This window comes from Engystomops pustulosus, chromosome 3, assembly GCF_040894005.1.
Source record: "Engystomops pustulosus chromosome 3, aEngPut4.maternal, whole genome shotgun sequence".
Classification (NCBI taxonomy): Eukaryota; Metazoa; Chordata; class Amphibia; order Anura; family Leptodactylidae; genus Engystomops; species Engystomops pustulosus.
Genome location: NC_092413.1, coordinates 13,778,271 through 13,805,055, shown reverse-complemented (window position 1 = coordinate 13,805,055; position 26,785 = coordinate 13,778,271). Strand labels below are relative to the sequence as shown.

General features: G+C 49.3%; 1 protein-coding gene across 3 annotated transcripts in view; it reads right to left on the bottom strand.

Annotated features, from left to right (window-relative positions):
* The window catches only part of EPRS1 (glutamyl-prolyl-tRNA synthetase 1), a 46,399-nt gene that overhangs the window by 6,848 nt on the left and 12,766 nt on the right, over positions 1-26,785 (bottom strand). Inside the window, exons 8-30 of one of the 3 annotated variants that reach the window (XM_072140104.1) lie at positions 26,006-26,198; positions 24,244-24,415; positions 23,915-24,148; positions 23,287-23,371; positions 22,855-22,914; positions 22,607-22,627; positions 19,107-19,217; positions 17,400-17,536; positions 15,603-15,810; positions 15,404-15,516; positions 15,182-15,299; positions 13,436-13,840; positions 12,603-12,872; positions 11,430-11,654; positions 10,968-11,189; positions 10,396-10,649; positions 9,236-9,287; positions 8,923-9,132; positions 7,626-7,698; positions 6,837-6,916; positions 6,638-6,739; positions 2,471-2,626; positions 2,146-2,343 (exon numbers count right to left, since the gene is read on the bottom strand). In XM_072140104.1, coding sequence (XP_071996205.1) covers positions 2,146-2,343; positions 2,471-2,626; positions 6,638-6,739; positions 6,837-6,916; positions 7,626-7,698; positions 8,923-9,132; positions 9,236-9,287; positions 10,396-10,649; positions 10,968-11,189; positions 11,430-11,654; positions 12,603-12,872; positions 13,436-13,840; positions 15,182-15,299; positions 15,404-15,516; positions 15,603-15,810; positions 17,400-17,536; positions 19,107-19,217; positions 22,607-22,627; positions 22,855-22,914; positions 23,287-23,371; positions 23,915-24,148; positions 24,244-24,415; positions 26,006-26,198 — 3,699 coding nt within the window. The remainder of the gene's footprint in view (positions 1-2,145; positions 2,344-2,470; positions 2,627-6,637; positions 6,740-6,836; positions 6,917-7,625; positions 7,699-8,922; positions 9,133-9,235; positions 9,288-10,395; positions 10,650-10,967; positions 11,190-11,429; positions 11,655-12,602; positions 12,873-13,435; positions 13,841-15,181; positions 15,300-15,403; positions 15,517-15,602; positions 15,811-17,399; positions 17,537-19,106; positions 19,218-22,606; positions 22,628-22,854; positions 22,915-23,286; positions 23,372-23,914; positions 24,149-24,243; positions 24,416-26,005; positions 26,199-26,785) is intronic. The other 2 variants (XM_072140106.1, XM_072140105.1) reach the window with 2 other exon arrangements.

The window sequence follows — 26,785 nt, the reverse complement described above, 5'->3', positions numbered from 1 at the left end:
CGGTTCCCGGCTCTCCGCTCCCTCCGGTTCCCGGCTCTCCGCTCCCTCCGGTTCCCGGCTCTCCGCTCCCTCCGGTTCCCGGCTCTCCGCTCCCTCCGGTTCCCGGCTCTCCGCTCCCTCCGGTTCCCGGCTCTCCGCTCCCTCCGGTTCCCGGCTCTCCGCTCCCTCCGGTTCCCGGCTCTCCGCTCCCTCCGGTTCCCGGCTCTCCGCTCCCTCCGGTTCCCGGCTCTCCGCTCCCTCCGGTTCCCGGCTCTCCGCTCCCTCCGGTTCCCGGCTCTCCGCTCCCTCCGGTTCCCGGCTCTCCGCTCCCTCCGGTTCCCGGCTCTCCGCTCCCTCCGGTTCCCGGCTCTCCGCTCCCTCCGGTTCCCGGCTCTCCGCTCCCTCCGGTTCCCGGCTCTCCGCTCCCTCCGGTTCCCGGCTCTCCGCTCCCCCCGGTTCCCGGCTCTCCGCTCCCCCCGGTTCCCGGCTCTCCGCTCCCCCCGGTTCCCGGCTCTCCGCTCCCCCCGGTTCCCGGCTCTCCGCTCCCTCCGGTTCCCGGCTCTCCGCTCCCTCCGGTTCCCGGCTCTCCGCTCCCTCCGGTTCCCGGCTCTCCGCTCCCTCCGGTTCCCGGCTCTCCGCTCCCTCCGGTTCCCGGCTCTCCGCTCCCTCCGGTTCCCGGCTCTCCGCTCCCTCCGGTTCCCGGCTCTCCGCTCCCTCCGGTTCCCGGCTCTCCGCTCCCTCCGGTTCCCGGCTCTCCGCTCCCTCCGGTTCCCGGCTCTCCGCTCCCTCCGGTTCCCGGCTCTCCGCTCCCTCCGGTTCCCGGCTCTCAGCTCCCTCCGCCAACCCGCTCGCGGTTCTCGGCTCTTTACCTACCCGCTTACGGCTCTCTGCTCCTGGCTCCCCTTCCACTCCCGTCTCAACCCCCCCTCCAGGCTCTCGGCTCCCCCTGCCAACGCTTAAGCTCCAGGCTCCCTAGCCTCCCGGCTCTCAAGACCTACCCGCTCCCGGCTACCTCACCGCGCCACCACCGCTGCAGAGAGGGAAGGTTACTTTATCTTTGCATATATATGTGTAATATGTGTATATATGTGTAATATGTGTATATATGTGTAAATATATGTAATCTGTGTATGTATGTGTATATGCTGTATCTACTGTTTGTTTATGTGTATATATGCTGTATGTATATGCAGCATTTGTGATATTTATCAGGGCTGTACTCGGTATGCATTTTATACTACTTGGCGGTACGTTGTATCTATTTTATACTACATGGCGGTATTCTGTATGCATTTTATACTACATGGCGGTATTCTGTATGCATTTTATACTACATGGCGGTATTCTGTATGCATTTTATACTACATGGCGGTATTCTGTATGCATTTTATACTACATGGCGGTATTCTGCATGCATTTTATACTACATGGTGATACGCTGTATGCATTTTATACTACATGGCGATACGCTGTATGCATTTTATACTACATGGCGATACGCTGCATGCATTTTATACTACATGGCGATACGCTGTATGCATTTTGCATTGCTTTATTTTTACACCAAACCAATATGATGGATCTGGTCCGGACACTCCCTGATATCTTATATTATAAGCTCCACCCCTCCATAACCCCACCCCATATGACCAAAGCCCCGCCCCCACCGGGCCATGGAAAACTGGTCTAGCTTAGAGCCGGTCCCTGGTGCAAAAAAGGTTGGGGACCTCTGCTGTAGAGGACATGGCACTAAAATTAAATACATTAAAAAAAAAAAAATTAGAAATGGCCTGGGCAGTAACGTGGAAAACAGGTGTGGAAATAAATGGTTAAGAAAACCCGTCCTCATAAAACAAGGTCCTCTAGACAAGTGGTTGCCCCCAATCTTTGCCAAAAGTCCTAAATTTCCTTGTATGGTCGTGGTTTACAGTAACCCCCATTATGTTTTGAATGTGTTCTGCATAGGCAGCCAGTAAGGGAATGTTTACGTGGCTGATTTTGGCCCCGCCCATCGATTTGCACATGTGACCACTGCTTCCGTGGGTAAAACGGAGCAAAATGTATGGATTCCTCTGAAGTAGGGGGCATGCAGGGGTCCATCCCGTCTAGGACTAGAACTTTATATTACTAATGTTGGTCTATGTAGTATGGTGACCCGTGACTCACCTGGACACACGCGACCCGTGGGGGCAGCACCAGCCCCATGTTGTCTCCGTGAACCATGGTCATGACCCCGATCGTCCTGGTGGTCAGACCCCACGAGTTCTGGAAGGCGTACTGCTTTTCACCAGGTTTTTTAGGATCTTCAAATGTGATCTCAAACATTTTTGAGAAATTCTGCCCGAGATGATGTGACGTTGCACCCTGGAGGAAAAACACCAGAGAGGAAGTGAGGACTGGGACTCTGCATATCCCTGAGGAGCGGATCGGTCCTACAGAACCTCAGGACCGGAGCAGCGCATGTTGGAGCTATATAAAAACGAACACAGACCTGAATAGCGCGGCCGCTGGCGGATATAAAGGCCTCAACCGTGGTCGTGTAGTCGCCTCCGGCAAACTTCTCCTTCTCAGTCTTCCTTCCTTTTACTACAGGAATCGCCAAGAGCTCCTCATAGACCCGGGCGTAGAAATCCAGAATCTGCAGGACCTGGAGGAAACATCCGTGCAAAATCACTACAACAGACAATGTGTCTATATATCTTTATAGTACCAAAAAAAAAAAGAAAAGAAAACATGGCTCTGCTACAACCACAACCCCCACCCACAGCTCACATACAGCTCTTCTGCAACCAATCATTCATACATACACACATACAGCTCTGCTGCAACAAACCATTCATACACACACACAGCTCTGCTACAACCACAACCCCCACCCACAGCTCACATACAGCTCTTCTGCAACCAATCATTCATACATACATACATACAGCTCTGCTGCAACAAACCATTCATACACACACACAGCTCTGCTACAACCACAACCCCCACCCACAGCTCACATACAGCTCTGCTGCAACCAACCATTCATACAAACATACATACATACATACACACAGCTCTGCTGCAACAAACCATTCATACACACACACAGCTCTGCTACAACCACAACCCCCACCCACAGCTCACATACAGCTCTGCTGCAACCAACCAACCAACCAACCATTCATACATACATACATACACACAGCTCTGCAGCAACCAACCATTCATACACACACAGCTCTACTATAACCAACCATTCATACACACACAGCTCTACTATAACCAACCATTCATACACACACAGCTCTACTATAACCAACAATTCATACACACACAGCTCTACTATAACCAACCATTCATACACACACAGCTCTACTATAACCAACCATTCATACACACACAGCTCTACTATAACCAACCATTCATACACACACAGCTCTACTATAACCAACCATTCATACACACACAGCTCTACTATAACCAACCATTCATACACACACAGCTCTACTACAACCAACCATTCATACACACACAGCTCTACTACAACCAACCATTCATACACACACAGCTCTACTACAACCATTCATACACCTCTTGCCACATTCACTTTCAGCACTGCCTCATCCACTCACTCACACAGGTGTTCATACTAAGTCCCAGTAGAACTTCTTCTCTGGCCCCATCCCCCGATTCTGTCCAGACCGACTATTGGCAGCATGAAAGGTTTTAAGGACCTTGCAGTAATGCAGGAAACATGTGATCAGTCACATGCTTGAGACATCACTCTAGGTTCAGCAGGATATACACCGGAATGGCCGGGAGAGGGAGAGCGGTGCAGAGGCTGTATCCTCTTAGAGATCAGATGAAATGCTTTGTCAGCGCTTCACCCAATCTCCATTACAGCAGTGCTGTCTCCTCCTGATCTTTACACCACAAGACGCGGATACCTTTTAGCAAGATTGTGGTCATATAGTCGAAAAATCAGTTTTTCTAAAGAACAAAATATTATATTTTCTATCTTCTGAGAGACAGAACAAATTTAAAAATCAAGTAGCAGTGTGGGGGGCTTCTTTCTTGCAGGACAGGTAGAGGGTTTTTTTTTTTTTTTTTTATAAAAATGGGGGGTGGGGGGGGATACAGTAAAAATCACTTTTTTTTCCAGTAAAATTGTGACAAATGCAAATATAATTTTAGAAATGTACTTTAATTTATTTTTATTATTCCTTTCAATTTTTGAAGAATTTTTTTTTGGTAATGAAACTTTCTCACTAGGGGACTTGATATTGCTTCAGAATATTTGATTTAATATTTAGATGAACAATTAAAGGAACATTACAGTGACAGCTAATCCATTGAATAATACATGGTGCAGGGCCTGAGGGGAGGAGCAGGACTCAAGTTTTAATTCGATGAAACCTCTGTGACTGGAGCGTTCCTTTAAGCACCCAACCCTCATGGTCCTCTATGATCCTTCGAGTCCCTGCATCCTCATGAGACTACATCTCTGTATCACATACATCGTCGTTCTAATACGGAGCGTTAAGGAGGGACTTGTAGCCAAAATTTAGCAAGGGGCGCCAAATCTTTCACACATTTAGGGGGAGATTTATCAGAAGTGTCAGAGAAAGACAGTTCTGGTTGCTCATGGAAACCAATCAGAGCTCAGCTTTCATTTTCCTGCAGCCGTTTATAAAATTAAAGCTGAGCTCTGACAGTTTTACCTCAGAAACTTGATGCCTGAGGGGGAACTGGAACAATTTTACCTCAGACATCAAGTTTCTGGTTGACTAGAACATTCTCGCCCTCAGACACTTCTGAGAAATCTCCCCATTAGGCTACATTCACACTGCTGCATGGGGGACGTATATAAGGCCGATATACGTCCCCCATAGACGGAAATGGGCGCACAATGTCCTATCTTTTCAGGGCATACAGTGCCCTGTGCCATATATTCCTATGAAGAGGGGCAGGGGTGAGCAGCGCTCACCTCCTCTCCCCGCGCGCTGTCGTGTGCCCGCCGTACTACGGTACGTCGGGCAACGGCAGTGTGCATGTAGCCTTAGTGGGTGTTCAGACTAGATATTATACAGTAATGCGATGTGATACGAAAACCCCAAACCTAAGGTTTAGTTTCTTACATCTATGAAGTAAGAAACTAAAAAAAGTGACTTTATAGAAACTTCCCACAAAGGAAAAAAGTTGTATTTATTTATAGCCCTGATGCGACCGAAAAAAAATAACGTAATGTGACATCTGCAGCAAATAATAAAGAGACCCCTTGTGTTTCAGAACTTGGACAAAACTCCATTGACATGACCCCATAGGAATGAGCGAGGCCGGGGTGAAGTCAGGACACTTGGCACAAAGAGCAAGGATCAAGACGACAGGTAAGTGGCGGGGGCCATGGAGAAATACTGCTATCTGCTGGACAACGGGAGACACTACACTCACCGGTACCAAGTGTAGAGGGAGCCCTAGTCATCATATAGCAACTTATATGCAAGTTTTCACTCAGATTCTCACATTTTCCCTGCGGAAAGTAAATTCCTAAAAAAAAAAAAAAATCCCTTTAAAAAGGGAACCTGTCACCAGGAATTCCCTCACTAAACTAGCAGACAGTTTACCTATAACAAATCTCCCCCAAAGTCAGATAAATATGACTCTTCTACCCTCATTTTCACATGAGATGAGTCAAGTTTAGTGGTTGCTGGAGTATTGTCACTTCAGAAGCCCCAATCTTCTGTTATATAGCACCTAGAAACAGGCTGCTGGTGTCATATTCAAGCTAAGAATCTCATCTTAGCTTGTGGTTCTGTGAGCTCCCACACAGGCAGTTACAAAAATATTTCCAACTATAAAAATAATAATAATGTTACAGTACAAACATAGTTATATGGAACTATAGGAGTAAGGCCCCTGCTCCCAGGAGCTTACAGTCTATGAGATGCCTTTAGTTGCATCTCCTGTTCTATAGATCCCAAAGTCATGAGCCTGAGGCGATCTGAGAGATGTGAACCTTATCCTTAATATGACACCAGCAGGACATTTCATGGTGCTATAGAACAGAAGCTAGGAGCTTCTGTAGTGACACTAGCCTTGCAACCACTAAACTTGACTCATCTCACGTGAAAATGAGATAAGAGTAATTTTTGCTTGACTTTGGAGGAGATTTCCCATAAAATGGGGAATTCTAGAAAGGACATTTTATCCACTAGATTAGGGGACTAGTAGTTTAAAGGGGTGAAACCTGGTGACAGGTTCCCTTTAAAGGTCTCACTCGCCCTGGTCCCTTATACCGCACGGGAAATCCTCAAAATCCAAAACCAATGACTTATTCCAGGGTTGCATTTTCCCAGCTGGGCTAGAAGTGTTAAATTGGTCCCAGCTGGGCCGGAACAGGCATCAGCCGAAGCACTGGAACAGGAGGGCCGCAGCAATGCCAATGTTTCAGCACCCCCCCTCCCCCTTTAATCTACCCCAAGCAGATGACCCCCACAATGCATCAGCCTGGGGTGTATCCCAGAGGTTCCCGCGATCAGCATTGCTTATGGCACCGATGCGGTGCAGCAGCAGTGATCAGAGGTTCCTCTGGTCTCCACCATCAGGGTGAGGCCGCAGCAATGTATATTAGCATTGGTTTGCTTCTGATGACGACATGTGGGCACGGACTTACCTCCTCTGCAGCCTCCTCATACGTAGCAAAAGCCGTGTGTCCCTCCTGCCAAAGGAACTCGCGGGTGCGGAGGAAGGGCTGCGGATGCTTGAACTCCCACCTCTGCAATATAACAAGATGGTTATATGTACCCCCCCTAGAGTAATAGGACCCCCCCCCCAACCACAAGTAGATGAGGTCACAGGTCATCTGTACCTACCACAACATTGCACCACTGGTTCAGCTTTATCGGGAGGTCACGATGCGACTGCACCCACTTGGCGTAAGCCGGATACATCACTGGACGATAAAGAGAAGGTTATCGATGTAATATTTCTAATAACAGGAGCCGAATATTTAAGGCTGGGGGCAGACGAGGCGGGGATCACGGCATCAAAAATCTGCAGTATGGAATCGAGATGCTGCAGCTTTGTGTATGCAGCACGTGCATGGGAATTGTATAAATCACAGCGGGTTAGACTGCAGCAATTACATAATATCCAATGACCTCCGCCTAAGAGATGGACTACTGGGATGTAGCCGAAATTTAACGTACAACCAGCAGCTAGAGGTAATTTACGTGTCATTGTAATAATTGGGCACGTGCTGTATAAGGTTTACAAAAGGGTCGTAGAAGGTTTTTACAGTCGGAAATGCAATCTCAAATCAGCTGCTGTCACTAGTCAACGCCTGAAGAACTGAGAACGAAGCAGACAGCGCCGCTCTTAGTGTAGTGGGCAGACCAGGTTACGGCAGATCAGTTCCCATCCACCTGAATAAAAGCTGTAGTGATGCGGTTCAACCACTACACAGCGAATGGCGCTGTCGGCTTCCCGCTCAATTCTCTGTGTATTGACTGCTGAGGACAGCTGATCTCTGCGAGACCCCCCCCCCCCCAACCATCTGATATTGATTAAGTATAGCTCATCAATATCTTTCACCAATTCAGATGACCCCAAGAGTTCATCCTTAAAGGAGCACAGTACAATTATTTTCTTTGGTGCTTTACCAGTTTCACTTGTGGGCCTCACAGCGATTGGTTCTGCCAGCTCCGTCTTCCCTGATCTGGTGACCCACGCTACCTAATGAAGATCATAAATACAGAACATTGATTAATAATAATTAACCTAGAGGGTAGCAAGGAGCCTCATGGATGGCCCGGGCCCTTTGTATTAGGGGGATTATTACCCTAATAAGGGGATAAGAACCTCCAAGAAATGTCCATATCAAGAAACCCAGTTATAGGATCTTCCCATTTCTATATACACCGGCCCAGGGAGTGTAACCATGGGCCCCGGGGAGTGTAACCATGGGCCCCGGGGAGTGCAACCATGGGCCCCGGGGAGTGCAACCATGGGCCCCGGGGAGTGCAACCATGGGCCCCGGGGAGTGCAACCATGGGCCCCGGGGAGTGCAACCATGGGCCCCGGGGAGTGCAACCATGGGCCCCGGGGAGTGCAACCATGGGCCCCGGGGAGTGCAACCATGGGCCCCGGGGAGTGCAACCATGGGCCCCGGGGAGTGCAACCATGGGCCCCGGGGAGTGCAACCATGGGCCCCGGGGAGTGCAACCATGGGCCCCGGGGAGTGCAACCATGGGCCCCGGGGAGTGCAACCATGGGCCCCGGGGAGTGCAACCATGGGCCCCGGGGAGTGCAACCATGGGCCCCGGGGAGTGCAACCATGGGCCCCGGGGAGTGCAACCATGGGCCCCGGGGAGTGCAACCATGGGCCCCGGGGAGTGCAACCATGGGCCCCGGGGAGTGCAACCATGGGCCCCGGGGAGTGCAACCATGGGCCCCGGGGAGTGCAACCATGGGCCCCGGGGAGTGCAACCATGGGCCCCGGGGAGTGCAACCATGGGCCCCGGGGAGTGCAACCATGGGCCCCGGGGAGTGCAACCATGGGCCCCGGGGAGTGCAACCATGGGCCCCGGGGAGTGCAACCATGGGCCCCGGGGAGTGCAACCATGGGCCCCGGGGAGTGCAACCATGGGCCCCGGGGAGTGCAACCATGGGCCCCGGGGAGTGCAACCATGGGCCCCGGGGAGTGCAACCATGGGCCCCGGGGAGTGCAACCATGGGCCCCGGGGAGTGCAACCATGGGCCCCGGGGAGTGCAACCATGGGCCCCGGGGAGTGCAACCATGGGCCCCGGGGAGTGCAACCATGGGCCCCGGGGAGTGCAACCATGGGCCCCGGGGAGTGCAACCATGGGCCCCGGGGAGTGTAACCATGGGCCCCGGGGAGTGTAACTATTGGCCCCGGGGAGTGTAACTATTGGCCCTCGCCCTTCGATATAACAAACCTCTGGGGCGAAGTCAGCGATGTGAGTCTTCTCCTTCTCCAGCGCAGCCTGAGACACGAACATTGGGAAGTAGCAGTTCTCCACCCCCAGCTTCTTGATCTCGCCATCGAAGAAATCTTTAATGGATTCCCAGATGGCGAAGGCCCACGGCCGCAGCACGTAGCACCCGCTGACATCGTAATACTCAATCATCTCCGACTTTGTGATCACCTGCAAGACACCGAGGGCAATGTGAACAGAGGCGTATACACATCTATACCCTCACCAGCTCTATTACTGGAGCACCAGTCTGACACGGCGCCGGTCCGATTACCTGTGAGTACCAGTCAGCGAGGTTCTCCTCTTTCTTTGCTTCCAGTCCCAACCTAAACATTACACAAGCCAAAAATTAAACAAAAAATAGAATGTGGACATTAAAACCCTCATCCTACACTAAAGTTAGGGGTCACCTGCCAACCTTCCAGGGGTAGAGGGGGGGCAGGCTGGGTAATCCGCATTCTGGAAAGGTGAGGGGATGGAGATCAGGCCGGGTACCCCCCCGGTCGATAGGTGGTGGGGTGTCAGGTTGGGAACCTCCCACCTTGCCAATAGGTGAGAAGGCCGAGGTCAGACTGGGTATCCCCTGCCTTCCAGATAATTGAGGAGGCCGAGGTCAGGCTGGGTATTCCCTGCCTTCCGGATAGGTGAGGGGGGTGAGGTCAGACTGGGTATCCCCAATTCCCGGAGGGGGGGGGTGAGGTAGGTTGGGATTCCCCTGCCTTCCGGATAGGGGGTGAGGTAGGTTGGGTATCCCCCGCCTTCCGGATAGGTGAGGGGGGTGAGGTAGGTTGGGTATCCCCCGCCTTCCGGATAGGTGAGGGGGGTGAGTTCAGGTTGGGTATCCCCCGCCTTCCGGATAGGTGAGGGGGGTGAGGTAGGTTGGGTATCCCCCGCCTTCCGGATAGGGGGGGGGGGGTGAGGTAGGTTGGGTATCCCCCGCCTTCCGGATAGGGGCGGGGGGGTGAGGTAGGTTGGGTATCCCCCGCCTTCCGGATAGGTGAGGGGGGTGAGGTAGGTTGGGTATCCCCCGCCTTCCGGATAGGTGAGGGGGGTGAGTTCAGGTTGGGTAAGCCCCGCCTTGCGGATAGGTGAGGGGGGTGAGGTCAGGTTGGGTATCCCCCGCCTTCCGGATAGGTGAGGGGGCCGAGGTCAGGCTGGGTATTCCCCGTCTGCCGGATAGGTTAGGGGTTGAGGTCAGGCTGGGTATCCCCTGTCTGCCGGATAGGTGAGGGAGGTGAGGGGGGTGAGGTCAGGCCGGGTATCCACACTTTCCGCATAGGTGAGGGGTGAACAGGCTGGGGAGGGGGTGAGGGAGGGGGAGGGGGGCAGGCCGGGTACCCCCACCTTTTAATATCTACAACACGGAGAACCTCCAGTAACTGTCACATATCTACATCTGTAGGAAGTGTAGGGAGCAGGGAAGTCCTGCCGTACCTGGTCTGTTTCTTAGGTCCCTCGCCAGTTCCTGCAGCGTTCCCTCCATCTTTCTTCTTCTGGCCGTCTCCCTGTTTCGGCTGCTTGTTCTGTTTTTCAGATTTATTTTCCTTCTCCTTTTGCTTCTTGTCCTCTTTAGGTTTCTGATCCTGAGACGCGGCTGCGGTCACCGCTTTAGTCTCAGTCTGCCCCTGGCTTACAGCGAGCGCATGTACCGAGTCAAGAAGTTCCTTCACCGCAGCATCAACCTTATCCTAGAGATAAACAATGTAATCAAATCTCCAAGAGCACAAGGAACGTGAAGCGTCGAAGAATAAAAACACACCGTCTGCTACAGACACTGAATTGTTTAAATTCTTCTAAAATTCTGGCTCATATCCGCTGTCACTAGGGGGAGCTCACTAGGTGCAACGCATACATGTATGCAGGAAGCTCCCGAGCTCCCTCTAGTGGTGGCCATAACTCAATTATTTCACTGTAATCCATATCCAGCCACTGAAAAGAAGGGCATAGTAACCAAAGGATCATATAGATCTCATATAGGTTAATGGATAACAATTGAATTTGTTTACCTTGGGAGCGTTCTCGCTCTTCAGTTTTCGGACTTCTTCTCCTTGCTTGGCGACCTTATTAAACAGATCTTCAGAAGACAGGGAGACATTTTCCGGAGCTTTTGCAGGTTGGGTCGACGCTGGGGTCGCAGGTGGCTGTCCCGGCTTGTACTCCTGTCCGGTCTTCTCTTTGTATGCGGCTTTGAGTGACAGCAGGGATTTTACAGCCTCGTCCACCTTATCCTTCAAGATGGAAAAGATTGTGTGTTATCAGACTCTCAAAAAAAATCATTTTCTGCTTAAAAAAAACAACTATAATTTTGTTTCTACAGTTCCTAAACAGAATGAGTTTCCACGGTAACAGACTACAACCAAGTCCTGTGTAGTCTGATACTGCGATTATACTCTTTTGCCTGAACAATCGCTTCTGCTGGTACAGGGTCTGCCCAAAAGTCAACCAAACGAAGCATAAAAATACTTTACCTTAGGGGCCTTTTCAGATTTGAGTTTGCGGACCAGCTCCCCTTGCTCGGCCACCCTGTGGTATAGGCTGGTGGTGTCGCTGGCTGCGGGGGCTGCTGGACTAGGGGCCGGGGCCGGTGTAGTAGAAGCCGGAGGGGGGCACCCGGGCTTGTATTCCTGCCCTGTTTGCTTCTTATATTCAGCTTTTAAATTCAAGAGGCTTTTCACTGCGGCATCTACCTCCTCCTACATACAGATAAGAAGCATTAAATATCATCCATATCATAGGATAAAGCTTTATTATTGAGGCCTAATCACACATCACATCAGTCATTACTAGAAATATCCAAGACCTATCCATATAGAGGGGCTTCTAATCACCCCTGAAAACTATATTCCCCCATTTCCACCCCAAAAAAATCACCAATTTCTTAGTTACTCTAAATCTCTATTTGTTTTTCCCCCTGGAAAGTGTTGATCTATGTCATTATGAATGGCTGCTGAGCAGTGTCACATGACCCATCTGTGTCTCTGCTTCGCTTACACAGCCCCCTGGATCACATTACAACCAATCAGTCCCCTTTCCCCTCTAGCAACTTTAAGAATAGTCCCTAAAAGTACTAAAGTCAATCTCCTTCACCTTCTAGTAGATATATAGTCCCTAAAGCACTAAAGTCAGTCTTTTTCCCCCTCTAGGGAGTATATCTACAGCTACTAGAGTACTAAAGTCAGTCTCCTTCCGCTTCTAGTAGATATGCAGTTCATAAAGCACTAAAGTCAGTCTCCTTCCCCCTCTAGTAGCTGTAGATATAGTGCCTAGAGTACTAAAGTCAGTCTACTTCCCCTTCTAGAGACTATATCTACAGCTTCTAGAGTACTAAAGTCAGTCTCCTTCTCCTTCTAGGGACTATATCTACAGCTTCTAGAGTACTAAAGTCAGTCTCTTTCCCCTTGTAGAAGATATGTAGTTCATAAAGCACCAAAGTCAGTCTCCTTCCCCTTCTAGTAGATAAATAGTCCCTAGAACACTAAAGTCAGTCTCCTTCCCCCTCTAGTAGATATATAGTCCCTAATGCACTGACGTCAGTCTCCTTTCCCCTCTGGTAGATATATAGTCCTTAGAAGTGATGATGGATGCTGCCCCCACAATGCACACGTGTAACAGAAGCATGGCGGGCTATAGCAGTGTCCTACCTTGGCAGCCTTCTTGCTCTTCAGCTGTCGGACCACCTCTCCTTGCTCGGCTACCTTGTTGTATAATGCTGTGGTATCAGAGCTCTGGGGACTGGAGGCAGGAGGTGGGGGGCTGATGACCTGAGCTACAGGGGTGCTGGCGGCTGGAGATACAGGGGGGCTGGCGACCTGAGCTACAGGGGGGGTACCGGCCTTGTACTCCTGTCCCGTCACTTCTTTATATTGTGTTTTCAGCTCTAGGAGAGTTTTCACGGCGGCTTCTACCTGAGGCTACAGAGCAGAGAACGGAAGGAGCGGCAGAGGAAACAGAGAGGACGTACAAGAAAGTTAAAGGCATAGAAAATAAAACATAGCAATAATTAAGAAACCCAGAGAATTCTGCTGCACATGTGGAGTCACCCTTAAAGGGTAGGTGTACATAAAGCTGCACATGTAGAGTCACCCTTAAAGGGTAGGTGTACATAAAGCTGCACATGTAAGTAGAATCTGCAAGACAAGCAGGAAGTTTCTAAGCAGTTTTTCTGGTAAAGGGATAAAAGCAGAGTGGAAAAAAGGGCTGCACACGCAGGAGAGGCGGCAAGCGTCTGACTGCTGGGACCCCCAATCAATTTCGGGACTGGAAATCCCTTAAAATTCCCTTATAATAAATTGAACAGGGCATTTTAGGGGACAGCTAGTTATCCACAATCCTATGGATAGGTGAGAAGTGTCTACTATGGCACAACCCCTTTAACACATATGTAACCACACCTTCCTCTCAGGACTGTAGGAAAGCTGAGTGATAAGATCTCTGCTATCTGTAAACTAAGAACATGCAAGCATTTTTCTCTTACCTTTGGGGCTTTCCCGGCCTTTAGTTTTCGGACCACTTCCCCTTGTTCGGACACTCGGTCATGCGCAGCTTTGGCATCACCACCAGCAGTGGCTGCTGCCGGGCAGACGGGGGCGCTCTGTGCAGTGGCGGCAGCTGTGCAGACGGGGGCGCTGTGTGCTGGAGGATTGCCCGGTTTATAGTCCTGACCCGTTGCCTGTTTATATTCTACTTTTAGAGACAGAAGTACTTTGACCGCCGCGTCGACTTCAGTTTTTTCGGCTTTCTTGGTTTTGAGATCCCGGACGAGGTCTCCCTGAGCGGTGACTTTGTTGTAGAGAGTGATGGGGTCTGTTGAGGAGGTGGCGGCGGGAGAGGCTGGGGCAGGGGCATCTTTTACTGGAGCTGCTGTGGGTTTTGCCTTAGTCTATTAAGCAAAAAAAAAAAAAAAAAGGGACAATTCTGACACTGCCCGCATTCTCCACCATATTCTGCATCCGGGCGCTCAATACACAGGAAATACTGCTCAGCCAATCACTGACAGGCAGCCGTCCACTGTGATTGGCTGAGCAGACGTATGTGTAAGGAGGGACGTAAAAAAACAAAGGATTTAAAAATGATGCAAATAAGCCAGAGGGGCTCCAGGCTCCAATAAATCCTTTGGAGCCTTGAGCCCTTCATGTTAATTTGCATAATTTTATAAGCCTTTAAAAAATAAATAAAATAACAGAGAATAAGCAGCTAAAAGGAGAGCAGGTCCTTCCAGGAGGGGGGGGGGCACACACCAGTATCTCAGTGCTTGGTTTATAACCCTTCATCCTGGTGATAGATGTCCTTTAATGGAGTGTTGTAAATTTCAGAGCACGGATATCACATATCGTCAGCACTCTCATAGATGGTGAATAGAAGTGCAGGACATACCAGAACAATGTGCTCTGAAATATACAACACTCCCTTAATATTCAACGGAGCAGCAGTATGAACGCTCAACCTGCAACTCCATCACTTACAGAAAGTGAAACCGTTGTTTTTTGTGGGGCGTCCCAATAGTCTGATCCCCCTCAAACCTGATTGTTATCCCATCAAACACAAAGCACAGTCTGTTTGAAGAGAGGATGATCACTGCTTACCATGTACAGAGCCACACATTACATAGTGGCTGTAACTGGTACTGCAGCTCAGCAAACCACAAGCCAAAACTGGGGGTAGGGTTGCAAAGTGTCAAATCCCCCACACAGATTTGACGGATCATAAGAGAAAAAAAAAATTATACTCCTTTAAAAGAAAATCTACCATGAAAATCCATCCTGATAAACCAGGGACATTACTCATAGATCCAGGCACCGGAACTGTGATATCTTCTTATATTTGTTATCTATGGTCTCCTTCTTTCTAACATCAACTTTTATTATTATGCTAATGAGCCTGAAGGGCTACGCAACACCTCTGTGATCTGGCTTTAAATGCTGTTACACTGTCTCACCTTCCCCCCTGATGCAGGAAGTACTCACAGCAAAAGTGCTGGGGGAGCAGGGGGAGGGTAAGAAAGTGTAACAGCCTGTGAAGACAGATCACAAAGGTGTTGGGTATCCGCTCAGGCTCATAATTTCAAAAGTTGATTTTAGAAGGGGCGGAGGCCATGGATAACAAATATAAGAAGATACCGCAGTCCCGGTCCCTGGATCTATGAGTAAGTGCCCCCGATTCATCAGGATGGATTTTAAATGGTAGATTTCCTTATAGGTTATATTTCCAATTTTTTCGTTACCTCTTTCTTGACATTGGAAGTTTTTGTCTTCTCCTTGGAGCCAGAGGTCGGCATCTCCTTGGTGTGACCATCTGGGATGTAGATCAGGACACACGGCGCCTCCTTACAGCTGTTGGGGCTGGGAAAAGCCAAAAAAAAGACGAGTCAAGAGACTGAAGGAGAAGATTTCAAGACCCAATAGTGGAAATCCTGCTCCATCATTACTCCAGATCCGTCTCCTACCTGATTGGCTCGTACGTCTCGTCGCAGATATAAAAGCCCCTCCGCTGCAGCTGGATGATGTCGCCCTTCTTCAGGGTCTTCAGACAGGGGTCTCCCAGCATCACCTCTTCTTGCTGGAGGAAAACCAAATATTGTCAGCAAAACACAAAAATCACAGCGAATTTCTAGCGCCATTATTGCGTCTCTCCCGGCGGCGCACCTTGCTGCTCCGGTTGACGTACTGCTTGAAGTCTTCCTCTTTCCCCAGGACGGGTTTTGTGATCAGATGATCGTAGTTGACACAAACTGTTGGGGTTAATGTAGCTTGCGGGGTGTCGGCCAGCCACGTTATCTTGGTGGTTTTCTTGTAGTCCTTGTTCTCCAGGTTGAGCTGGGCGTCTAGTGATGTTATCTTCCCGCTGGAGTCTCTGCCGATGAGAAAACATAGGGACATCGTTTAGATTACAGTAACCAAAATAATAATAATATACTAAGTATCCAATGTGTGTCTCCATGGCAACAGACTACAAACAACCCCAGCGTAGTCTGTAGTCAAGATCCTGATCATCTGTACCCTAATAATTTGGTAGGTTAGTAATATATTGCCATCCATCTGCCACACAGGGCCCACACACGCTACACAGGGCCCACACACGCTACACAGGGCCCACACACGCTACACAGGGCCCACACACGCTACACAGGGCCCACACACGCTACACAGGGCCCACACACGCTACACAGGGCCCACACACGCTACACAGGGCCCACACACGCTACACAGGGCCCACACACGCTACACAGGGCCCACACACGCTACACAGGGCCCACACACGCTACACAGGGCCCACACACGCTACACAGGGCCCACACACGCTACACAGGGCCCACACACGCTACACAGGGCCCACACACGCTACACAGGGCCCACACACGCTACACAGGGCCCACACACGCTACACAGGGCCCACACACGCTACACAGGGCCCACACACGCTACACAGGGCCCACACACGCTACACAGGGCCCACAGTGTGTTCCACTCAATTAACATAAGTTTCCAGAAACAATTCAAAGTAGTGAAGTTGGAGCTGTGTCTTTAAAGGGGGATGTTCACTTTCAGCAAATAATTGATATTGTTGGTGTATTAAAAAGTTCTACGATATGCTGTTTGTATCAATCTCTCACTGTTTTCTAGATCTCCGCTTGCTGTCATTCAACAGGAAGCTTCATTGTATACTTGTGGATAAAGAACTAGCTATATTCCCGGTCATGTAATGTCACACAGGTGCATGGCTTGTTATATCCCTGGTCATGTGATGTCACACAGGTGCACAGCTCGTTATATCCCTGGTCATGTGATGTCACACAGGTGCTCGGCTCGTTATATCCCTGGTCATGTGATGTCACACAGGTGCTCGGCTCGTTATATCCCTGGTCATGTGATGTCACACAGGTGCACGGCTCGTTATATCCCTGGTCATGTCATGTCACACAGGTGCACGGCTCGTTATATCCCTGGTCATGTGATGTCACACAGGTGCAGGGCTTGTTATATATCCCTGGGCATGTGATGTCACACAGGTGCACGGCTCGTTATGTCAGAGTAACCAGAGCTGTGTGATAGGAGTCATTCACCTGTGTGACATCACATGGCCAGGGACCAATGTTTATCCACAGGAAGCAAACAATGAAGCTGCCTGAATAACCGCATGTAGAAATGTAGAAAACGGTGACAAATTGATATAGAAAGTATGTCAGAAAATTGTAATCCTTTGTATTACACAAACAATATCAATTACTTGCTGAAAGTGGACAACCCCTTTAAGCTCCTTCAAATAGTGTAACAGGATTAAAAAAAAAACCATGGCCGCTCCATAGCTGTACATTAGTGCCTGTTATTGCAGCTCTGTGCCATCACTTTTACAAAGTTGAGCTGCAATACCAGACACATCCTGAGGACGCATGTGGCGCCATTTCTAGAAAAATAAATGCCCCCCCCCCCTTAATTTCTTACCGGTGGATTTTGGTGATGTTGAGATTACCCCAGTTGATGAAGGTGACCATCTCTCCCTCAGACAGCGTTTCAGCATCTGCTCCTTCTATAAGGACGCGTGGACCGTACCATACGGATTTCATACCAACCTCTGCATTCTGCGGAAAAGCAGTAACATTTTTTTACATTTTTAGCGCCACACCCGTTTACAGGCCGTATGCGGTACTGCAGCTCACACCTGGCCAAACACAATATTCTGCAAGCAAACAGATCCAGAATGGAATAATATGTACCGACGCTGACACACTGTAACAAACCATCAGCGTGGGATAGATTTTTTTTCTTTTGTCTGATGCATGTAGCTCACATAGCATTACCTAGACGCCACGGTAACAAACCCTCAGCAGTAAGTAAGAAGTATTGGGTACTGCAGAGTTTCAGCTTCTAGAAGTAGCATCCATTTTATCATCCGCTGCCAGCAAGCAGAGATCTTAGGAATTGAAACGTTCTATTAAAATGGAAACTTTCCAATCAGGAATCTAAAAATTCCAAATAGTAGAATGAGTCTGAAGACATGACCCATCCCTAACCCCAAATTATTATCTGCAGAAGCTGCCCCCCCATTGGTTTAACAGAAATTTACCATCCATCCTGATAAACCAGGGGCATTACCCATAGATCCAGGCACCGGGACTGTGATAATCTTCCTACACGTGTTACCTGTGGCCTCCTTCCTTCTAAAATCAAGTATTAATTATTCTGATGAGCCAGAAGGAGAGATTTTACCAAAGCCCCCTCTGTTCTGCAGTTTCACAGGCTGTTACACTGTGCAGAAGCACTCCCCTCCCCCCTCCCACTGTGTGTTGAAATTTCCTCTGCTGCAGTGAGATCACATCACAAAGAGAAGGGGGGGGGGGGGGGGGGTTGGTTGAGGGGGAGACAGTGTAACAGCCCGTGAAGCTTCAGCACTGAGGGGTTCTGGTAATTCGCATTCTGGCTCATTAGCATAATCTTAAAAGTTGATGAGTGAAGGAAGAACAATAAATATCAGAAGATTACTACAGTCCCGGTGCCTGGTTCTATAAGTAAGTGTCTCTGGTTTATCAGGATGGATTTTGATGGTAGATTTCCTTTAAATTGTGGGTATCATGTAATACATCACTTGCCCTGCGGAGGCGCTGCAGGGAAACAAAACACTTCCTGGTAAGGTATAACCATATATTAAAGGGGTTTGTTTTCCCACAAACTAAAGTTAGGTCCTATCCACGGGATCGGTGATCAGTGGGGATGTCAGTGCTGAGACCCCCACAGATCCTTCGGACCCTTCGCCGCTCCTCAGACTAATGGAGTAGGTGGCAGCGCATGACCATTCTGCTCCATTAATCTCTATGGAGCTGACAAAAATTGCTGAGCGCGGCGCTCACCGATCTCCGCCAGCTCCATAGAGATTAATGGAGCAGAACGGTCATGCGCTGCCACCTACTGCATTAGTCTGAGGAGCGACGAAGGGTCCTCGTTTTCCCGATCTGTGGGGGTCTCAGCACCGACACCCCCACTGATCACCGATCTCGTGGATAGGGCCCAACTTTCATTAGTGGGAATCCCCTATAAAGCGGATAACTGAGGTTCCTAGAGGACGACACTTTCTGATCCGGCTATGGACTAGCCCCCCCCCCTTCTTACTAGCAGCGGAGAACCCCTTTAAATATAATGAGAATGCATAGAGACCTTAGGGTGCTTGGCGACTTCGGTGACTCCTTCTTGGGCTCCTGGGATGTTCACGGGAACGACTTGGCTCTTCAGCAAAGCGTTGTACCGGGGGGCCACGGGGTCAATGACCTGGCGGAGGGAAGCACAGGAGCCGGTGAGGGGGGCGACAGCTACCAGACGTCTCATGTATGAAGATGGACACTCACTGGTCTGGAGGACTCAGGACTGAAGTGTGAGCAGAGGAAGGTCACCGACCCCCCTATCACTACCACTAAGATGTGGTATGATACACACCTGGGGGACACTAGAGATCAGGACGTTACTTGTCCCCCCCCCCCCCCGTGTGACCGCAGAGAGTGCATGCGGTAAGCTACGGAAATATTGGGGGTCCTGCAATAAGGTCCAAGGGGTCTACACGATAGGGGATAAGAGTCTGATCACTCGCGACCACTGGGACCCCCAACAATCACGAAAATGGGGGTCCGTAAGTGCCTCTGGGTGCAGCATGTGAATGGTGGGCACAACCTTCACAGTTCTCATCGCTGGGACCCCCCAGGTGTTGCACCTCCAGTCATCAGACGCTTATAATTGGAAAACCCCTTTAAAGTTATAATATCATCATCAAAATGTATAAAATTTAGCAATAAATCACTCGTCTAGTGTGAGTACACGAGGGGTAGCGCTATACCTGGACATTACAGGACTTGGATTCTGCATTGTTTAACATTTTTTTCTGGGGGCTGTAGACTAGCCGCTATGATGTCCCCCTATACACTGCACACAGAAAGACTCTCTGCTCCATGGCTCTCTTACACTCCATGGAATGACATATGGAATTTGGAAAAGTACTGACTCATACGGATACAAATAAAGCACTTGGGGCGAGATAGAAACTTACTCTTATCTGCAGCAGCTTCTCTCTGTGCCTGTGTCTCTTACTCACTCCTCCCCCCCCCTCCCCTCTCTGGAGACTTCTCACAGGTCCTTAGCGTTCCCCCCCCCCCCCCGCTTGCTGCTCACCCTTCCGTCCAGACTCGAGACCAGATCGTGGAATCGGTAAATGTAGTGACTAAGGACGAGCACGAGCTACGAGGGCACATGCTGAACAAGCAGAGGCCAGGCCAGATCATATCAGTATGAGGTCAGGCACAAAGAAAGAAGAGGCGGAGCAGGGCCTGGCTGGATACAAGTCTATAACGATGGACTCATCAAGTGTTACATACTACAGAACTAGGAGATGTATTAAAGGGAACCTGTCAGCAGGCGTGACCATTCAGACTGCAGCCAATGTTATGTACAGTCCCTGGAGAGATTTGTAACTAGACCTTTCTGTACGTTGTTAGTAGCAGCAGGACTGTGATATATGGATTTATGTTCCAGGATATACTGAGGCGTGTCCTCACACTGCTGTGCTCTGTCCTCTCTGCAGTCAGTGTTAGGTATTGTCCCTGGAAAGATGCGTTATCATACCTTTGATTATGCTGTTAGTAGCTGCAGTACTTTGAAATATAGATTTATATTCCAGAATTGGAGCCTCACCAGGTGCACTGGGGCTTGTCCTCACACTGCTGTGCGCTCTCTGCAGACGGTGTTAACTATTGACCTTGGAGGGATTTGTAATCGGACCTTTGTGTATGTTAGTAGCAGGACTGCGAAATATGGATTTAGCCTCTCCAGGTCCACTGGGGGTGTGCCCTCACACTGCTGTGCTCTGTGCAGCCAGTGTTCGGTATTGTCCCTGAAGAGCGGGGTGATCATACATTTTTGTGTGTGTTGTTAGGAGCAAAAAGACTGTGAAATAGGCATTTATAATACAGGTTTGTACTGGGTGCCGCGTCCTCACACTGCTGTGCTCAACCACCCCTTTCCTCTGCTCAGAGTCCTGGTTAATACACAAGCGGTAGAAGCGGTGTTGGCGATTCTCAATGCAGAGCGATAAGAGCACAGCAGTGCGAGGACCTGCCCACTGCACAATCCTATATATCCATATATCACAGTTCTGCTGCTACTAACCATATACACAAAGGTCTGATTACACATCTCTCCAGGGACAATACCCAGACTGGCTGCAGTCTGTATGGTCACACTTGCTGACAGGTTCCCTCCAGGTATAATCTATAGTGACAGATCCAGCCAGCCCCTGAGCAGAACACAATCACAAACCCCTGGACTGAGCAGAATTCACAATATCGGGGGTCCGATACGGGGGCACTGGAGCGAGTAATAGGCTAGAAAATTAGGGGTTGAAAAAAAAAAAAAAACTCTGTACGGGACCAACCAAATTCTTGTAGCTTGGAAATTGTGGGAGAAGCGATTACGGACTGAGGAATTCACTGGAGACAAGGTGCATTCACTGCGGCTATGCTGTGAGGAGCCTACGGGTGCACCCAGGCCAAGAGCACCCGCAGCCACATCCAGGTACGAGCACTGGGGACCTGCACGGATTATCAACATTAAAAGGGGAAGTGGGTGATCTCAGGGATACTCAGGATCCATCAACAGCAGCTGGTTATACTCAGTGAATGTATAACCGGCTGCTGCTGATGGATCCTATAATGGACTAAGCAGCTTTAGGCACTGGACTAGAGCCATATAGCCATAAGCAAAAACCCATTATATAGTGGCCAGCAGTCAGGGGTGGAATTGACATTTTTTGGGACAAACATATTGCATAGTTGTGCTTGGTCATAGGATAAGGAGCAGAGAAGGGTCATAGGATAAGGAGAAGAGTCATTTGTTACCCAAGATGGTACAAGATTTCAGATTGCAGGAAATTGTCACTTCAGACGGCCCCATCTTCAGTTCTATAGTTCCTGGAATTATGCTGCTGGTGCCATATTAAAGAGAAGAATCTGATCTTTCAGATAACATCAGGCTTATGATTCTGTGATCTACATGCAGTTAAAAAAAAATTAAACTCCTGCCATTATATAACTGCCTGTATCTTTGGTTGTGTAGCTTGCAGAACCAAAAGCCAGATGTGATCTGAAAGATGAGATTTGTATCTTTAATACAACACCAGCAGCATGTTTCCAGAAGCTATGGAACTGGAGATAGAACGTCTGAAGTGCCACTGTCTTTAACTTGACTTTTAGGCAAAATATGACTCTTCTCTGCTCATTTTCACATATCTTTGGAGGAATTTATTTTTGTAGATAAAATGGTGAAATGTCACATTCAAAGAAAAAATTCTAAAAAGGACATTTCATGCCTGACCCGAGGGGGCTGTTAGTTTAGTGGGGTAAGTGCTGGTGACAGGTTCCCTTTACTCCATGGACTTCCCTTGTACCTCAGTGAATGCACCTTTTCTATCCTACATGTATCAGGAGCCAGAGCTGCGGCAATGCGGTGATGTGATTGTGTTAATTTTTTTGTTACATTTTTATATATTTTTGGTTAAACCTGCAGAATGATGGAGTAAGCAATGTGCGCTTACACAACTGTCAGCTATGCGCCAAAGGCCGAAAGAAAACCAAAATCACAGAGTAAATGAGAAATAGATAAGCGTCGGGTAATACCTTCTTACAGATAGCTCGCAGCTTGGAAGCAGAAAAATGAAATGCAGAGTTTACTGACAGATCCGTTCCCACAAGTCAACGTTTGGTTGGGAGGGGGCGAGTCAATGGGGGTCATAAAGACATTCGGGATATCGAGAGGTCTGTGTATTATTGAGCCTGCAGGACAGGGGACCACCATGTACTGCAGACTACAGGTCAGTAGGGGGCGCTCTGATGGACATTACACACCGCAAGGAGACACCGTTTACCTTCTTGTTAAAGGCCCAGATCTTGTCCCACTCCATGTTCACCACCGATCGGGAAGATCCCTGCGAGCGAGAGCACAGAAATGTAAGAGAGAGGACAGGACCCCAAAAATACACCCCCCTAAACTATAAGTAACTGCAGCTGTTTAACGCTTCAAATGCCACATTTAAACTTTGGCAACCCTCCCGGGGACCGCTCCCCGCCAGGCAACCCTCCCGGGGACCGCTCCCCGCCAGGCAACCCTCCCGGGGACCGCTCCCCGCCAGGCAACCCTCCCGGGGACCGCTCCCCGCCAGGCAACCCTCCCGGGGACCGCTCCCCGCCAGGCAACCCTCCCGGGGACCGCTCCCCGCCAGGCAACCTCCTGTGACATCACATACTACAGCCCACAGCGGCGGCGCCCAAGCGCAGTGACGTTCCCTTCTTGCACAGACCTGGGCAGCTATGAATTGTTTCAGCCCCTCCACGGTCATCCCTCTTCTAAGAACGCCTCGCACTGTAGGGAACCGGGGGTCGTCCCTGTAACGAAAATATTAAGAGAAATATTACTGTGTATATGGTACAGACACAGCAGGTGCAGTGTTAGGAAATACTGTGGATCAGTAAAAAGTAATCCATCTTAGAGGACAGCGTTTTTTCTCCACCTACTCTCATCATCCTCCCACCTTATCCGTTACCTCTGCTCAATTCCATCTTGCTAGCAAGACAGATAGTATGTCACAGAGGTGTCAGATTACATAGAAGTCTATAGAGAGGGGAGGGAGAAGCTGTGAGTCACAGCAGCTAGGTCTCCAACCAACAGCACTGACAACTGTGTCACTGCTTCAACAGGTAACAAATGTGGTAAAAAAAAAAAAAAAAAAAAAAAAATCAACATAAATGGGAGCAATAAAAATTTAAAATCTGCTTTGTGTAACTATAGAAATCACCAGCCTGAAGTCACAATGCCAGGGAGCAGCCAGAGAGGTGTAAAGCACGTTGTTGTGACTATACCCATAGTTTTAGGATAGCAGACAAGGCGTTTCGGTCAGGGGGTTCACTTAGTTTATATTTTGGACTTACCAGCCGTCCACAAGCCCCTCGTTGACGAACCAGGTGAGCTTCCTCTTGGACAGGACGGTGTTGTTGAGGTTCAGCCGGCTGTACTCCCAGATGTACGGTTTCCTGATCCCCAAGGCTTCGATGATCCAGTAGAACTGCTCGTCGCGGTCGTGATATTCTGTGGTTCTCAGCGCATGCGTGACTCCTTCTATACTGTCCACTATCGGGCAGGCAAAGTCGTAAGTGGGGTAAATGCTGAAAAAGGGAAACCACAACAAAACATTTGCAATTAGGGAACATCCCAAGTAATGTCGGCGCCGATGGTGGGGTCAGAACTTGGATCCACTCACTTGTATTTGCTTCCGGTCCGTGGATGTGGCTGGGTCTTGCAGCGGAATAATGTGGGGTCTCGCATGCACCCGTTGTTGGAGTTCATGTCTATTTTAGCCCGGAGGCAGCAGGTCTGGCCGTACGCTGAGCCCTTCTTCATCTCTTCCCACATCTGCTGGTTCTTCTCCACCGCTGTAAGAGGAAAGAAGCTCCAGCTTACACCAAACACTCACAATATAACATGAGAATATAATGAACGTGGGACCACCAAGTGACAGTGCTGAGCATGCATGTCCATAGCTCATCCCCATAGAGGTGAATGTGACAGTGCTGAGCATGCATGTCCATAGCTCATCCCCATAGAGGTGAATGTGACGGTGCTGAGCATGCATGTCCATAGCTCATCCCCATAGAGGTGAATGTGACGAGCATGCATGTCCATAGCTCATCCCCATAGAGGTGAATATGATGGTGCTGAGCATGCATGTCCCCTGCTCATCCCCATAGAGGTGAATGTGATGAGCATGCATGTCCATAGCTCATCCCCATAGAGGTGAATGTGATGGTGCTGAGCATGCATGTCCATTGCTCATCCCCATAGAGGTGGGTGTGATGGTGCTGAGCATGCAGGTCCATTGCTCATCCCCATAGAGGTGGGTGTGATGGTGCTGAGCATGCAGGTACATAGCTCATCCCCATAGAGGTGGGTGTGATGAGCATGCATGTCCATAGCTCATCCCCATAGAGGTGAATGTGATGGTGGAGAGCATGCATGTCCTCTGCTCATCCCCATAGAGGTGAAAATGATGGTGGAGAGCATGCATGTCCTCTGCTCATCCCCATAGAGGTGGGTGTGATGAGCATGCATGTCCTCTGCTTGTCCCCATAGAGGTGGGTGTGATGAGCATGCATGTCCTCTGCTTGTCCCCATAGAGGTGGGTGTGATGAGCATGCATGTCCTCTGCTTGTCCCCATAGAGGTGGGTGTGATGAGCATGCATGTCCTCTGCTTGTCCCCATAGAGGTGGGTGTGATGAGCATGCATGTCCTCTGCTTGTCCCCATAGAGGTGGGTGTGATGAGCATGCATGTCCTCTGCTTGTCCCCATAGAGGTGGGTGTGATGAGCATGCATGTCCTCTGCTTGTCCCCATAGAGGTGGGTGTGATGAGCATGCATGTCCTCTGCTTGTCCCCATAGAGGTGGGTGTGATGAGCATGCATGTCCTCTGCTTGTCCCCATAGAGGTGGGTGTGATGAACATGCATGTCCTCTGCTTGTCCCCATAGAGGTGGGTGTGATGAGCATGCATGTCCTCTGCTTGTCCCCATAGAGGTGGGTGTGATGAGCATGCATGTCCTCTGCTTGTCCCCATAGAGGTGGGTGTGATGAGCATGCATGTCCTCTGCTTGTCCCCATAGAGGTGGGTGTGATGAGCATGCATGTCCTCTGCTTGTCCCCATAGAGGTGGGTGTGATGAGCATGCATGTCCATAGCTCATCCCCAGAGGTGAATGTGATGGTGCTGAGCATGCATGTCCATAGTTCATCCCCATTGAGGTGAATGTGACGGAGGTGAGCATGCATGTCCACAGCTCATCCCCAATAAATCCCAGAGGGGACACGCACACACGCATGCTTTTAGGTCTATAATCTGCTCACTGAGTACAAAGTAGTCTATGGAGAGGGGGGGGGGTCACAGCAGCTCGGTCTGACACTGACATATAACATGTATTGAATATGGTGAAAATTAAGATAAATTGATGAAGAATCAGTGTGCTTCTTACGGTTGCTGCGGTGCTTGGATGCGACCCTCTGCTCGCGCTCAGCCTTCATCTGCTCGGCCGGGGTATCATCCACGTAAGCCTTTCCCTCCCGGATAAGTTTCTCAGCGTATTGGATAATTTTCTCAAAGTGATCGGACGTGTAGGTGAACTGGTCGGGTTTGATCTGAAGCAACGTGACGTCTTCCAAAATAACCTGAGGACGAGAGCAAGAAACACAGGAGTTAACCCCTTCCAACCAATGCCCCCTTTCCGTTTTTTTCGCTCCCCTCTTCTAAAAATCCATAACTTTTTTTTTTTTGCATTTGTAGCGAAATTGACAAAATAAACGCATTTGCGCCATTTTCTAGTGCGCTTTGATTTTATTCTCTGGGTAGATAGATCTTTTTTTGGGGGGTTTCATTTGGTTTCATCTATTTTTGAAACCCTAAAACCTTTTATACAAGTAAAAATTTTCGCCGTATCATGATGCTAATAACTTTTTCACACTTTCATGTGCGGAGATACGTACGGTGTCATTTTTGCGGGACGTGAAGTTGTTTTTATTTCGACCGTCGTTTGGACTGCACAGACTTTTGATCAACTTTTATTTCAAATGTTTAGGAGTTGAAAAATGCCCAAAAAAACGTACCGGTTTGGAAATTTGGGGGCTATTTTACATTACGGGGGATGACAGATGGGAATAACAGTTAAAATATTTTGCTAGATCAGGATTTTGGGGACGCAGCGATACCCAACATGTTTATGGGGTTGTTTATTTATGTATCAGGGAGTGATTTGCAC